The 15,536-nt window shown below is 38.4% G+C and overlaps 1 protein-coding gene across 2 annotated transcripts in view; it reads left to right on the forward strand.

Moving 5' to 3' along the window:
- The window catches only part of LOC117354239 (chondroitin sulfate proteoglycan 4-like), an 80,644-nt gene that overhangs the window by 20,336 nt on the left and 44,772 nt on the right, over positions 1–15,536 (forward strand). For both annotated transcript variants that reach the window (XM_033931380.1, XM_033931390.1), the window contains exons 3-5: positions 1,364–4,915; positions 10,039–10,509; positions 13,395–13,571. In XM_033931380.1, coding sequence (XP_033787271.1) covers positions 1,364–4,915; positions 10,039–10,509; positions 13,395–13,571 — 4,200 coding nt within the window. The remainder of the gene's footprint in view (positions 1–1,363; positions 4,916–10,038; positions 10,510–13,394; positions 13,572–15,536) is intronic.

Below are 15,536 nucleotides of genomic sequence, written 5' to 3' on the forward strand. Positions count from 1 at the left end.
AATTACAGTTCAAAAGAGAACTGAGTTGTATTTACTTGGCTAATCATAGCTCATGAATTAGTTCTAAATTAACAGACATTATTATCTTCTTGTTTTGTAGTTTTTATGGCAATAGAAACATGCAGGCAGATAAAGGCCAAATGGCCCACCCAGTCTGCCCATCCACAGCATCCACTATCTCCTCCCCTCTTTAAGAGATCATTTGTGCCTGTCCCAGTCTTTGTCTATACCATTTCTGCTGTGAAAAAAATGAGAAAATGGAACTAGCAAGAAATGGGCCAGAAGAAAACAAAAAATCTTAAACTGTTTTTTGCTTAGTCTGCAGCAAAGCAGGGGAAGGTGGATACAGAAGGATAACTGAGAGTGAAATGATTGTAAACTAATTTACAAAATAGGAAGTACTTGGGTAAATCAGATTACATCAGTCTAATGGGACCCGATGAAGTGGACACCAAAATATTGAAAAACCTCAAGAAGGACTGAGGCCCGGATTCTATAAACGGCGCCACTCGCACGTGGTTGTCAATCAACTGCTAGATGTTGTTTATAGAATTATGTCTAATGGCGCCTAAGCAGACTTAGGCATCGCTAAGAGTCCTAGACATAGGCACCACTCCATTAGGCCAGGTTTTCACTCGGCTAATTTGGCTGTGCCTGTGTTGAACACCTAACGATGCCTTACTCAACCATGCCTATTGTCCGACCATAACTACACCTACTGTTTGAGATAGGCATTGCTAGGCATCCTTAGACATTGGAGTGCGACTCCACTTAGGCATCGCTAGGCATCCTAAGAGTTCAGCACCAAAATCTTAAATTGTTTAATTAATGTTTTCTTTTGATTGGCTGAAAACCGATGTCAATGAACAAGCCGATTAAGCCGATAAAAGGTTCGGATTCTGAACTTAGGCATTGCTAGACGACTGCAATTAGGGTGCCTAGTAGTGCCTAATTTAAGTGCCATTTATAGAATATGACCCCTTTTTTAATCTGTATATAACTCACCTGGACTTTAATAGGGCTTTTGATATTGTTTCACATACAAGACAATTTTAATGCAGCTTGTAAATTGACCCCTAAGATTAAATCTAGGGAAAAAAGTCATCTAAACATTGTAAAATGTTGGCTGTATTAACTCTCACAATAGGGAATTCAATTATAGACTCTACAGGCTGGAGGAGTAGATGTTGCCCCTTCCCCTCCCATGGAGAGGCTTTAAAATCTTTTTTAAATATCCTGACCTTTGGCTGTGAGTAGGTTTATAACAATGCTTCAGTACTGAAATTTATTTTTTTATTTTTTAATTGTGATATTATTAAAAGAAGTCTAATGTTTTGACTAATAAAAATGTTCTTTGTTTCAGGTGAAAATGAATTTTGGAGGCGGAGAGCAACTGTTACACACTGAAGGAAGATCTCATTTGAATGATTTGGTGTGGCACATGGTTGAACTGCACCATGAAGGAGACAGTGTAACTCTGACTGTAGACCAGTACTTTAAAGCTAGCAGAAAAGTCCCAGGAGTGCTACAAGAATTAAATTTCCAACATGGACTGTACGTTGGTGGGAGCAGTGGCCTTGATGTTCCTTACCTTCAAGGGGTACCTGTCTCCTTCAGAGGATGCATAGATGGTGTTATATTTAATCAACATGAGGTCTTGGTACCCCTGAGATCACACCTCAAATCTAAAATTGTTCATGAAGTATCTCTAGGATGCAGTGATGAATTTTTTTCTAGTGAGGATGAACCCATCAGTTTCTTTAGTGCCAGATCCTATATTGCTTTTCCTTCATGGAATGCTCAGGAAGAAGGGATGTGGGAGTGTATGGTGCAGACCATAGCTTCACAGGGCTTGCTTCTTTACAGTTCAGGAAGGGCAGGGGATGTCATTGCTATGGAACTAGAAGATGGACTCGTTAAAGCTCATATTGGAAAAAGTAGAAGTAAAACGCAGCTTTCTTCCCTCAGTCCGGTTAATGACAACAGATGGCATTTTGTCAAACTTAAGTTCACTCCAAGACATTTGCAACTGACTGTAGATGATGAAACTGTGAAGACCTCACTGTCCTCGCACATCAAGATACTGCATCTTAAAGGGCCATTTTTTATAGGTGGTATAGATGATAGCACACGAGTGGAACTAGTCAAGTTAGGTCTGTCCTCAATATCTGGAAAGAATTCCAGAGGTGGGTCCTTTAAGGGTTGCATAACAAACATGAAAGTCAACTCAGTAAAAAAAGGATTAAAGAATGTGGTAGTTACAAAAGATATTTCACCTGGCTGCAAGACACAGAAACCAGTCAATACAAATCAAGCAGCAATAACTGAAAAACTTGTAACAGTAGCCCCTGCATCTGCTATTCCTCCATTATTCATATCGGAGAGAAAAAATATTAGTGACCATTTTCTAATCATGATGAATTTGGTTCTTCCAGAAGGTGGGAGTGCTCCTCTAGAATCTAAACACGTTAAATTAAATTTAGAGTATAAGCAATTGGGGATTCGTCAGTCCCAGGTTGTATTTAAAATACTTGAACAACCAAGACATGGCAACTTGAAATTAGAAGTTGAAGAGGGAATAGAGAACACATTCTCACTGCTAGATCTGTGGCTTGGAAGAATTCTGTATGTGCATGATGGGTCTGAAAACATGAGTGATCATTTCACTTTTTCTATCTATACCAGCAGTATGAAACAGATGCCTCATTATCTGCAAGGAAGTGAGAAACATACATTTAATATTATTATTATACCAACGAATGATGCTCCCGAACTTGCTCTTCCTGAAGGAAACCTTTTTGTTTTACTAGAGAATACTAAGAAACGTCTCACTACTGATACGGTTTCAGTTACTGATATAGATACAGACTCTAATCAAATTACTTTTTCAGTTCTTGGTAACCCTAATGCAGATGCTGGATTTTTAGAAAATTCTAAGGAGCCTGGAAAGACCATTACTATGTTTTCCGATTCAGATTTAAGACAAGGAAATATTTTTTATGTTCACAATGGGGTCAAGAACTCCAGAATTGTGTTAAGAGCTAGTGATGGCGAGAAGGTCAGTAACACAGTGGTATTACGTGTTATGGCCATACCAATGGATTATAAAGTGATCATTACAGGTGTGGAAGTATTGCAGGGTCATGTAGTACTGATCACCTCCAACAACTTGTCAGTACACACTAATGCTGTCAATCAAGAGGTAGAAATTCAATATGATATCACTGATCCACCCAAATTTGGGGTAATTCAAAGGCGGCATTCTAGTAGTGAGTGGAAAGAAGTAAATTCTTTTTCTCAACATTCTCTTGAGCATGAAACTATAAGGTACATGGGTACGTACAAAGAAATTCAGGGTAAAAATATTACTGATTTCTTTAAATTTAAAGTCCGCATCGGAAGTCAAAACAATGAAGAGCTTTTGTTTCCAATATTAGTCAAATGGCTGAAATATAAAATAGTGAAAAATCTTCCTCTAGACATTGAAAGAGTGAAAAAGAAACCACTGAATTCAGATCTTCTACTGGCTGTCATGGAAGACATAACAATACCTGCGAAGGAGCTTCTATTCAGATTGGTTTCCCTACCCAAGAAAGGAAGAATTATTTTTGTTAATAAAGTGCTGAAGAAAAACTCAACCTTTAGCCAGAAAGATGTCGCTGACCAAAAAGTAGAATATGAATTAATTGATAAGCCCCATGAGAACTTCCAGGATTTTTTCAACTTTTCACTTGTTACAAAATACGTTGTATCGAGGATTTACAACTTCAAGATAAATGTTAAAGCAAATCTCAACAGCATTATTTTGACAAACAATGGTTTATCTATAATTGAAGGTGAAGGAAAAATAATAACCAAAGCAGAACTATTTGTGCAAACTCTTAACAATAGAACATTTAATTATAAAGTTACAGAAAGCCCACAGCATGGAACATTGAAACTCATTAATTTCTCAGATTCACTGGTTAACAATGATAATATCGCTGCTTTTACTGATCAAGATATAGTTGGGGAACGCCTCATGTATGTCCATGATGACTCAGAAAGCGTGCATGATGAATTCCTTGTTGTTGCTTATACTAAGAAATCAGAAAAATGGACAGGCAATGATATTGAATCTGAACCTCTGTCAGCAGACATAAAATTTAATATTTCTATAGAACTGAAGAATGATGAAAAACCAGTACGGGTGGTGGATAAGGTATTTCATGTAGTAAAGAATAGTCAAAGACTGTTGACATTAGCAGATCTTTGCTACCATGATCCTGACTCCAATTTTGATGATGGTCAGCTGTTGTATACAAGACGTGGCATATCAAATGGAGATTTGGTCCTAGTAAATGATACCACAAACAAACTCTATCAGTTCCGTCAAAAGGATCTTGAGCAAAAGCAAGTTTTATTTCTACATCGTGGGCCAGATTACGGACGTTTTGTATTGTTTGTAACAGATGGCAAACACTATACATCTTCACTTCTGGAAGTTAGTGCTGCAGATGCTTATATAATAATAGTAAATAATACTGGATTACTAGTACAGAAAGGGAAAGGGAGAGTTATAACAGCAACCAACTATAGTGTTACCACAAACCAGGACATTGCAAGTGATAATGATATTATATATAATATGCTTTTGCCACCAAAATATGGAATGCTATGTGTAAATAATCTGACTGTGGGTTCATTCACGCATCATGATGTAGTAAATGGACATGTTGTTTATAAACATGACGACAGTAACAACCTTTCTGATAAATTCAACTTCACTGTTACAGTGAAGAATATCCACATCAATGCAGAGATTAATGTCCGTATTTACTTGGAAAGCCATCAACGTCCACCAAGGGTTTTGTACAATAACAGCCTTCTTGTGGAAGAAGGAAAGCCTGTTAAAATTAGCAAAGGGAAACTACAGGTGAGTTGAATATTTATTCATGTTTTGATGAAGTGCATGCAATTTGTAGAACAAAAGTAAGCTTATATTCTGCCAAATCCTTGCAAAGCAGAGTTTGAGACAGGTTACAAAAGGCATTCCTAACAAAGATTTCTGAAACAAAGATTTCTGGGTTACAAACAGCATTTTCGCGACACACCAATAAACATATAATTCAAAATCAGATCAAACTAAACTCCTAACAAAGACTTCTGAAAAAGCCATTTGTTCTTCATGGGAACTGGGCCCTGACTGAGAAGCCCTAGACGCACTAGATCCACAAACCAAGGCCAGTCCAGGGCCATCAGTATCACCAGAACTTGGTGGCTCATGACTCTGTGGATGAACTGGTCTACCAAGGCCCACGGTGGGAACACAGAGTAGACACTCTGTGGGCCAGGTCTGGACCAGGGCATCCAGCTCTTCGCTTCCTGGTTTGGTTTTTTGCCTGTAGAAGTGATCTGCTTTCATGTTCTTGGCTGAGGCCATGAGATCCATTTCTGGTCTTCCCTAGCGCTGTGCAATGAGGCTGAATGTTTTTTGGGACAGGGACCACTCCCGTGGATCCAGAGTATGCCTGTTTAAGAAGTCGGCCTGGACGTTCTCTACTTCTGCCATGTGGGCTGCTGAGAGCCCTGTAAGTAAACTTCTGCCCACTTGAACAACATCTACACATCCAGGCACAATGGGGTGTTTATGATGCCTCCTTGTCTGTTCACATAAGTTACTGCGGTGACATTGTTGGAGAATACTCTGACTGTCTTTCCTGTCAGGAAAGTCTCCAATGCTTTCAGAGCCAAACAAATAGCTCTCAGTTCCAGACGATTTATGGTGGACCTGCTTTCCGAAGAGGTCCACTTTAGAGAGTTGGTGCGGGGACAGAAATCAAACCTGTCCCCGCTAGGAGTCAAATCCGTCCCTAGTGGAATCAAATCCGTCCCCGTCCATCCCTATAAACTTCAGAAGTAGTTATTTCATTTAATTATGCTACTGAATTAAAAGACGCTTTATTAATTTGGAAATATTAATTGGGAAGAATACATACTTTGTAAACGGGTTTCTACCAAAGCCTCTAATGTATATATAAAATATAAATACTCAGCTGATGAGGACCTTCAAGCTGTCAGCTGAGAACTTCCTCTGCAGTTGGCCTGGGGTCCCTTTTGCCAAGCTTGGCAGACAGCAGTAGCATCCCTGAGTCACAGATGCTGGCTCCTCAGTGGCTCATGGATACTGCCAGTGATTGCTTCGCTTGGTGGCCATCTCTAGAGGAGGTCTTCTGCTGGCGGTGCTTGGGGATCTCACCAGCCACAGCAAGGGTCAGCAAGTACTTCAACATTATAGAAATAAAACCAGAAATGCATTTCCTTTTCTTTTGAACACAAGACAAAGACATCTACTATATACATTTCCCAAAGCTAACATATATTTTAGTCAATAAATTTTGTTTTATACCTTTGTTGTCTGGAGACTTATTTTTCCCTCAAGTTGGTCCCAGTTTCTTTTTCCCGCTTTCTCATCTTCTGTAAATTCTTCTGTTACTGTCCATTGATTCCTCCTACCATGGTCCAGAATTTATCCCTCTCTCATTCCCCGGACAATGTGCAACATCTTTCACCCCTGCTCACCAGCCTCATGCCCAACATTTCTCCTTCTATCACCCCTCTTCAGCACCATGCCCCATCTCTCCCTCCACCACTATGTCCAACATTCCTCCCTCTTGCATCCTTTTATTTATTTATTTATTCGATTTTTAGCCCGTCCTCCCAAAAGAGCCCAGAACGGGTTACAAAGTACATCCATAATAATCCAGACAGAGCAGAGATGACATTTTACATAAATTACAATATAGATGACAGATTACATAAATTACAATATAGACATGACAATAAAACATATGTACTAAGAAGCATCTGGTGAAATTAAGTGACAAAGGTGAGTTGACTGGGTGGCATTTCAAGGTGAATGACTTTAAGGCGCTGGGTTAGTAAAGAGGAAGGTTTTCACGTCCTTCCTGAAGTTTCAGTCTGTTCCACTGTTCCCTTTCTACCACATTTCTCCCTCTCATCTTTCTCTTCCCTATTATCTGTACCTCCTCTGGTAGAAACCCATTTACAAAGTATGTATTCTTCCCAATTAATATTTCCAAATTAATAAAGTGTCTTTGCTTATTTGTAAATGGGTCTCTACTAGAGCCTTTAATTCAGTAGCATAATTCAATGAAATAACTACTTCTGAAGTTTATAGGGATGGGCGGGAACGGATTTGATTCCAGCAGGGATGGGTTTGACTCCTAGCAGGGACAGACGGGATGGGTTTGATTCTCCTGGGGATGGGCAGTCCCTATACAACTCTAATTGAGACTTGTGAGAGAACTGTTGGCAGGTCAAAACGGGAAGAAAGAGATGCTGGACCATGCATGGGTTGGGGGTGGGGGGAGGGCAGTAAGTGTAATTTCCTAATTGCTCATTCCTAAAAAGTATAGAAATTGTCTATTATTTCCATAAAACTTTGCTTTTGTGATCAGGCTAGTCAAATTTTGCAGTTTACCTATTTAAAACATGAAAATGCCAAATTTTCATATTTTCATTCTTATAAAGTCATAAAAATCAACATTTGAATCACAATTGACATATGTTTATATTGAAGTTATACAAAGATGACCACAGAAGATTTAGAAGTGAGTAGTTTTTCGAGATTTGTGATTAGATTGTAAGTCACTTTCATGAATCAGCCCCCAGATGTAATCTCACATCATGTTCTCATTATATTGTCCTTGGTAGTGGCGTTCGAAGTCCAGTATATCCTGGTGGAAGCTTCCACTTTGCTCCTCTGAGTATGCTCCCACGTTCTCCTTGAATATCTCAAGATGAGCATCAAGGACATGGACTTTGAGAAACATCCTGCAACCCATTTTACTGTAATTCTTCATAAGATTCTTGACCAATTCCATGCAGTTTTTGGCCTTGTGATTGCCCAGAAAGCCCTGAGACACTGCGACAAAACTGTTCCAAGCCGCTTTCTCATTCCTAGTTAGCTTCTTTGGAAATTCTGTGCACTCCAGGTTCTTCTTTATCTGAGGTCCAATGAAGACACCAGCTTTGATCTTTGCCTCAGACATATTAGGGAAAATGTCCTGAAGGTACTTGAAGGCTGCCGACTCCTTATCTAGAGCTCTGACAAATTGTTTCATTTGACCCAATTTGATGTGCAGTGGTGGCATCAGCACCTTCCAGGGGTCCACCAGTGGTTCCCATTTGACGACGTTTCTCCCCACAGAAAACTTGGTCTTTGGTAGTGTGCCTTTGTGTCCCTGCTGTCCCAAAGGCAGAGATAGCAAAGACACTAGGTAAAACTGCCTTGGAGACCCACATTTTGAAGTCTCCAATGACCTCCCAGCCATACTCATCATAATTCAAGGCACCTAGTAATGTTATGCTGTTGTAATCCTCTTTCAGGTGCACTGAATGAGCCAGTGAAAGAGACCAGTACTTGTTCCCATTATGGATCGGCACGACTTTGATGCTCCTGGATGAGCTGTCAATGAAAAGACACCACTCTCTCAGGTTAGAGGCGATTCCAATTGCCTCAAACAAACTAGTCATATTGTGGCAAAAGCAGAGCTCATATTGATAGATGAAGAAGGTGGTAAAAGCTTGGTGATGCTTCCTCTGATGTATGACTTACACATTCATCCAACAAGTTCCACTGCTGGATGGTAAAAGTTTGGCATTGAACTTGGCGAGACCAAGATCTCTGATCAAGTTGTTGAGGTCTCTCTGGTTTGAATAGTATAGGTTTCTCTCATCAGCTGCACCACTGATTGTAAACTGGATCTACGTCTCCCTCACTCTCTGACTTGTTATTCTCTTCTGAAGACAGCTGCTCTTTGTCTGTCTGGGTGAGTGGGTAAAAGAGCCCCTAAGTTTACTCAGCTTGGAATTAATCTGGAATATTCTGCAAAAAGGTAAATTCCAAAATATCAATGTCTTGATCACACTACAGGACCATTATGCTACCAGCTTCAAAACTTTCTCCCCTCCCCCATTCCTTCACTTCTTCACTATCTCTTTACCTTTCTGAGATAACCAGAATGTTGTGTGAATGTGAGTCACCTATTTTTGGGATTTGTAGTTGTTTTCCTACTTTGTGCAGCTAAAGGTGGTAAAGTAAATACTACATAAATAAAGCACAGTTTGAGGGGAATGATAGACATTTTCTATACTTTTTTGGCATAGGCAATTAAGAAAGAGCACTTATTACCCAGGAACAAAAAGAATTGTTAAGTAGTATAATTAACATGTTAAATTGCAGCATTAAACATAGTTAACATGCAGGGCTAATTTAGTCAGGTTATTCTTTTTCCTAACTAGGTTTTAAGTTATGCTCAAACATGAATAGATTCCAAAATTGTGCTAAAATACAGACCATCTATGAGTTAACAAACTTTGTTTCAGCACTGTATATTTGAATATGCACTCTTCCTTGAAGAAGTAAAAGGTTTTTTTTATATATATCTTTATTAGATTTTCAAACTACAATTGTGGAACAAGTAATTCATATACATAAAATATTGCAAGACAAGCACAATAAACTATCAGACATTAACATACAATTAAATTTTCCCCCAATACTCAAATAAAATAAAACCCACAGGAAACTATCCATATATACCCTGAATCAAGTTCCAATGTAATTCCCTTCCCCCCCCCAACCCACCCATCGATGCGTATGTTTACAAGCCTATAAAATAAAATCAATTATTCTTCCTTACAAAATTTTGCCAATGGCTCCCAAACATCCATAAACTTTCTGTAACGCCCTTGCTGTATAGCCATGAAACGTTCCATTTTAAAAATGTAACACAGCGATTCCCACCAAAAATTGTAACTTAATCGATCCCAATTCTTCCAATTCCTTAAAATGAGCTGTATGGCAACCCCTGTCATTATAAATAGAAGTTTGTTATTTCGATTAGATATTTGGCTTTTAGCACTCATCAATGTACCAAATAAAATGGTAAATTACCAAATTACATTTCCGCCAGCATAGCTTCATATGGGTTATTGCATGCTGTATAACTGTTTGTTTTGTGTAAATTAAAGGTTGTCCATGAGGACAGTTCTCCACTGGAAATTGTGTTCACTGTTGTGGTTTTCCCCAAGAATGGATATATTCGTCGGTTTGAATCAGAAGGCGGTTATATTGGTACAGAACAACAGTCTATTTCGACCTTTACACAGCAGGACATTAACAGTGGAAACATTCAATATGTGCAGACTACTCCTAACCAGCAGCAAGACCATTTTACTGTAGATGTGACAAACGGTGTCCAAGCAGTCAGTGGAATCGAGATCTTTGTGGACATCATTCCCAAGCTGATTCCATTACAGGTTCAGAACTTTACAGTACTAGAAGGTGGTTCTAAGGCACTGACGGAGGATTATCTGAAGATTTCTGATCAACATTTTATGGGTCTCAGATGTGAATTCATTTTACTTGAGCAACCAAAGTATGGTTACATTGAAAACACTCGCCTTCCAGGAGTAAACCTAACCAAGTTTACTACAAAAGAGGTACTATAAATGTTGCAGTATTGCTGTTGTGTATTTTATTTCTTTAGGCATCCATAACCCATTAAAATTTAGCACTTTTATATTAGTGAGAAATATTTGGCCTTTTCAAACTTTGAGAAATAGTTCTGATGCGAGCAGTGGATCTATCGCTCTTTTCTTTATTTCTGTAGTTCTGCTATTAACTATCTGGCTTTGGCATCATTATCCCCATTCCTCTATTTACTCACTATCATATCGTACCCTTGCTCTCTTTATGATGTAGCGGCCACGAGGTGTGCACAGACCTGTATGACTCTACCAAAGGCTGCAATATGAATACATCTGTGAACCTTGGAACTGAGCTGAGGCCTTTAACCTATTACAGATCACCTTTTTTTTTTTTTTTTACCAACCTGAATTGGGTTTGAAGTGAATTGCTGACATAACTGAAAAACTATAATGCTTTGACTCCCTTTTGACATAAAAGGCCCTGATTCTATAAATGGTGTCTAAATCCTAGGCTCTGTTAGGCACAGTTGTCAATCAACCACTAGTCGCCGTTGATAGAATTGTGCCTAGAGGCACCTAAGCATTCTTAGGCAGAGGTAGGTGTTGAATCATTAGGTGCACTCCATTTAGGGGTGAGAAAACAAGAAGGCAGCCAGTCTTCTAGATCCACTACAGGGGAAAACGAAGAAGCAGACCAAACAAAATCCAAATATAAAATCTTTATTAGAAATACTCCCAGGAAAACAAAAATGTGTCCATTGTGGCTGTGTTTCACCTATAAGGCTGTATCAGGGGCAAACTGAAACCAAATAAAATAAAAACCACAATTCATAAAATAGGACATTCATAGTGAAAATGCCATTCCAAAACCTGTGACTATATATAAACAATAAAAGATATTAGAAATAAATATAGTTTAAGGCCCGAATTCCAAAACCATGCTATGCTTTTGTAAAAGGGGTTTGAGAATCATACCTTTGGGAAAGGTAGGCACTGGAAATGTAGGCCAGCATTTTCAAGGCCTACATTTCTGTCATATTTGATGTGAATTGTACCTACAGAGGCGATTTATGGTACCTACGCCACTTCCAGTGTTAGCCACTCCTACAGTGGCGTTGGGCATCGTAAAGTGCCTCCATAGGCGTTATTCTGTCACCGTTTTCTTAGGCACCTTGAAATTTCTTTTAAAAGCACTTTTAATTGGTGTTTCCTCTTGGTCTGCTTCTTTCCCCAGCACTATGAAGATAGTATGTAATGAGGCCTTAAATATATATCATCCCTAAAACTCAAATAATTGAAAATAAGAAAAAATGGAAAGGGAAGATGATGCTTGTTACGCAAATAAATTCTAACTATACTCATAAACTATATCAAAGCCATTATAGCATCTAATAAATAAAGTTTTTTGAATTGATGATTTCCAAAGACTGTATGTGTAGGAAGAATTAATATTAAATCACAATTCCTATTAAATATTTTGAACAAAAACAAACAGTGGTGGGCATATCATAAATTATACAGACTTCAGTCTTTGAAACCTCTTATGATGTATACCATTACAGGTTCCTGTCTTGTATATTGTTATAATCATCTATGACCACCACCCCCTACCAAACAATTTTTTGTTTATTTAACTACTTAATTTTAAATTTTATTCCCTAATCAATTTATTAACACTTTATTCCCTAATAAAATTATAATCACTGGATTCATTATAATAGATTTAAATCTTATTAAAATGTGACTATTTTTGATTGTAACTAATTTAAATAATATTTTAATATATATTAATTAATGTATTTTTTGTATGGTGATTGAAAAGGACAAATAAATAAGAAACTTTTGAATATTCAATAAATTTATAACTTAAGAAAACTTTTTATAAAGTGCATGTGAGAAACCTTCAATTGATTAACTAAAAAATATATAAATATATATTAATTAAATCAACTGGAACATATGCACTCAAGGTGTGCAAATGCCTACAAAAACTTCTTAAATGTGAATAATATTATATGCAAAACAGCTCATTAAATATGAAGAATATAATGTGCAAAACCACTGATATTAGATACAAAAAATAGAAGGTAAAATGAAAAGAAAGAAAGAAGGCAACACTTAGCTTTATCGTAAGGTGGAACCAGCCACCATCAACGTTGATGTGCTAAACAGCTCCTGACGCCTTTTATTTCTGGAGGCGTTTCAACCCTGACCGGGTTCGGGGGAAATTTCCAAACTCGAGTTGCCTTGGAATGCTAAGCGAAATGAACCGACATTGTGAGTGTGAAGCAAACATTAGATAAATATAATGAGCCGGTCTGACACTTGCACTAGTTTTTGTATATAGAGGAACCAATGTCTTTCCCAACACTGCCATTTAGGCCAGGGTTTTCTGTTGATTCATGCCCAAATTCATGCCTACGTGACGGTAGGTGCCTTGGTGTAAACACTTACCTTGAAGTGGTAGGTGCCTACCGGCAATTATCAGCGTTGATTAAGCCAAATTTTAAAAAAAAAAATGTTGGGCGCCTAGATCAGTGGTCTCAAACTTGCAGCCCGGGGACCACATGCTGCCCGCCAGGTACTATTTTGAGGCCCTCGGTATGTTTATCATAATCGCAAAAGTAAAATAAAACAGTTTCTTGATCATATGTCTCTTTAGCTATAAATTATAATATTATTATTAAGACTTATCAAAAAGGAAAAATTTATAAACTATAAAGAGTTTTAAATTGTCATTTCTTTAATAAGACATTAACTATTTTTTTCTGAGGCCCTCCACGTACCTACAAATCCAAAATGTGGCCCTGCAAAGGGTTTGAGTTTGAGACCACTGGCCTAGCTAGTATAAAATGGTTGATTATTTCAAATTTTACATTTTGGTTTTGTTTCCCAAGGTACAACAAGAATTAATTTACTATGTTCATGATGGTAGTGAGACACTGCATGACAGCTTTGCAATCCTTGCTAATAACTCGGAGCTTTGGAAACAGAGTTTGCCCCAAATGGTTTTTGTATCTGTTGAGTCAGTAAATGATGAAGTTCCAGTAATAACAGCAAACAACATATTTAAGGTAAGCAAGTTTCCAAATTGTCTTTATTTATTCAACAAGTATTACAATATAAAGTTCATTTTAATATTATTAACTGTTTCAAAAGATATACCCAAATATATAGTCATATATCTGACTACAATTCCCTACACAAACAGAAACACTTTAAATATTCAAAGTGGTGGTTCCCTGTTAAATTTTGATTTTCAGATGAAAGTTATTATTTCACACATGACCTTTCAAAAGTTTAATGACATTTATTCACCGGGGGTGGGGGTGTTCTTTTTTTTTTTTTTAAGGCAGACTCCAAAAAAGAGTTCCATTTAGTCATTTTACATAGAAGTACAGAAAATAATGCAAAGAGCTCTACTTGTCCCTTCCTTGTCTTCAGAGATCCTCTGTGCTTATCCCATGATTTTATGAATTCAGATACAGTTCTCATCTGTAGCACCTCCACTAGGAGACTGGTCCATGCATGTATGAGTGCAACCTTTTCCATAAAGAAATATGCCCTTAGGCTACTCCTAAGTCTATCCCTTATCACATTCATCTATGACATTGTTTCTTAACCTTTTCAAGCCAAGTACCCCCCAAGCCTAACAAATACTAACTGAGTACCCCCGCCTAAGCTCCACCCCAGACCTGCCCAAACTCTGCCCCTGACTCCATCCTCATAATAATAGTACTAATTGTAATGCAATTTCTTTCATCCATTTTTCATATGCACACAATATAATCACGAACAGATCGGAGAAGGTTATCATGCTGCTGTACTGGGCCATGGTGGCCCTCACATGCGTACAGCAGTGATCGCCGTACATGAAGAAGGACATGGTACTATTTGAAAGGGTCCAGAGAAGAGCAACTAAGATGGTTAAGGGGTTGGAGGAGCTGCCGTACAGTGATAGATTAGAGAAACTGGGCCTCTTCTCCCTCAAAAAGAGGAAATTGAGAGGGGACATGATCGAAGGGGATAGACTTAGGGCTTCTTTTATCAAGGTGCGGGAGGGGATTAACGCGCGCGTTAAACCGCTTGCCGCGCTAGTCGCTAGTGCCTCCAGTGACGATGCGTTAGTTGTTTGGCTTGCTGCGGAGGTTAGCGCGTGATGAAATGTCTGACGCGCTAACCCCCGTAGCATGCCTTGATAAAAGGAGCCCTTAGTAGATAAGGACAGGTTGTTCATCCTCTCCAAGGTAGGGAGAACGAGAGGGCACTCTCTAAAATTGAAAGGGGTTAGATTCCGTACAAACATAAGGAATTTCTTCTTCACCCAGAGAGTGGTAGAAAACTGGAACGCTCTTCCGGAATCTGTCATAGGGGAAAACACCCTTCAGGGATTCAAGACAAAGTTAGACAAGTTCCTGCTGAACAAGAACGTGTGCAGGTTGGGATGGTCTCAGGGTGCTGGTCTTTGACCGGAGGTCCGCCGCGTGAGTGGACTGCTGGGCATGATGGACCACTGGTTTGACCCAGCAGCGGCAATTCTTATGTTCTTATAATGGTAACCACAAAATTTTTAAAAACTACAAAGCGCACTGTATGCAGAAAAAAATCTTATTTATCATTTATATTTGGGGGGTTTTCAAAGAGGGCAAGACTTTAAAATATGCAATGTCACCTCAGTAACAACTGTAGAAAAATAGACAAATAGAATAAACAAAAAGAATTTCTAGGTTGTAAAATACAGATGTTCCCAGATTTGGCCAAGGAGACCCAGCGGAGGAGACGTGAATTTTTGCTAAGGAAACCTGGTGTTATGGCTCTAGGGGCTACGTTTTACTTGCGACATCCATGTAAATGTGTAATTAATTATCGTTCACATAAATTTGTCTTCTTTGAGCCATCTCAACTGACAACCTTTCTATCAACTTCAAGTTTGGAGAAAGGTGGAACATGAGTGCTTAGATTAAGGAAAGGTGTATTTTCAGTCTACTAGTAATAATTTACTTAATTTAATTTATCTCTGTATTACTTGCCCACCATCC

Source organism: Geotrypetes seraphini, chromosome 1, assembly GCF_902459505.1.
Source record: "Geotrypetes seraphini chromosome 1, aGeoSer1.1, whole genome shotgun sequence".
NCBI lineage: Eukaryota > Metazoa > Chordata > Amphibia > Gymnophiona > Dermophiidae > Geotrypetes > Geotrypetes seraphini.